At 45.0% G+C, this 948-nt stretch overlaps 1 protein-coding gene across 1 annotated transcript; it reads left to right on the top strand.

The window, feature by feature from the left end:
- Positions 1-948, top strand: LOC121933833 (olfactory receptor 11H6-like). Its single transcript, XM_042473826.1, has one exon. It carries the CDS (start codon positions 1-3, stop codon positions 946-948), a length of 948 nt encoding a protein of 315 aa, XP_042329760.1.

Here is a 948-nt window from a genome sequence, read left to right as displayed (position 1 = left end):
ATGGCTAATGAGACCACAGTTCAGGAATTCATTTTGCTGGGATTTAGAGGCGAGCAGCAGAAGAGATTCTTGCTTCTCATCTTTTTTGCCATTCTCTACATGCTCACTTTGCTGGAGAACATCACCATCATCATACTGGTACTGCTCGATGCTCACTTGTCCCAGCTTCCCATGTACATCCTTCTGAGCAACTTCTCCTGGATGGAGATGTGCTATGTGACTTCCGTTATGCTCCGGATGCTGTTAGACCTGGCTTCCTCTCATGGGACCATCTCTTTCCATGCTTGTTTTCTTCAGTTCTACATTGCTTTCTCTCTTGGCACCACTGAATTCTTCTTCCTCTCAGCCATGGCTTTGGATCGATACCTGGCCATCTGCCACCCATTGCATTACCCACAAATCATGTGCCTCAGTTCCTGCTATGTCCTGGTGGCTGCTTGTTGGATCCTTGGCTTCCTAGCATACATTCTCCCAGTGATATTGATTTCCAGATTATCATTCTGTGGACCCAACCTCATTAACCATTTTTTGTGTGATCCTGGACCACTTCTGTCCTTGGCTTGTCCTCCACTTGGATATGCTCCCCTTGTCTTCCAAATTATCATAAGCACTCTGTTTATAAGCAATGTCTTCTTTGCTGTGCTATCCTATGGCACTATCATTTTTACCCTGATGAAATCGTCTAACCAAGGGAATCGTAAGAAGGCCTTCTCCACCATATCTATGCACTTGTTGGTGGTAACACCTTTCTATGGTTCAATTGGAGGGATGTACTTACTTTCTGGTGCAGAAAGCCCATCGGAGATCACTAAGGCAATAACATTCTTCTATACATCCATTACACCCTTCCTCAACCCCCTGATTTACTGTCTGAGGAATGACCAGGTGAAAGAGGCCCTGGGTAGGTTACTGAAGGGTGGGACTGATGTTAACAAAAATCATGTATGA

The sequence above is a fragment of the Sceloporus undulatus genome, chromosome 6 (assembly GCF_019175285.1).
Source record: "Sceloporus undulatus isolate JIND9_A2432 ecotype Alabama chromosome 6, SceUnd_v1.1, whole genome shotgun sequence".
Classification (NCBI taxonomy): Eukaryota; Metazoa; Chordata; class Lepidosauria; order Squamata; family Phrynosomatidae; genus Sceloporus; species Sceloporus undulatus.
This window is presented reverse-complemented; position numbering and strand designations above follow the sequence as displayed.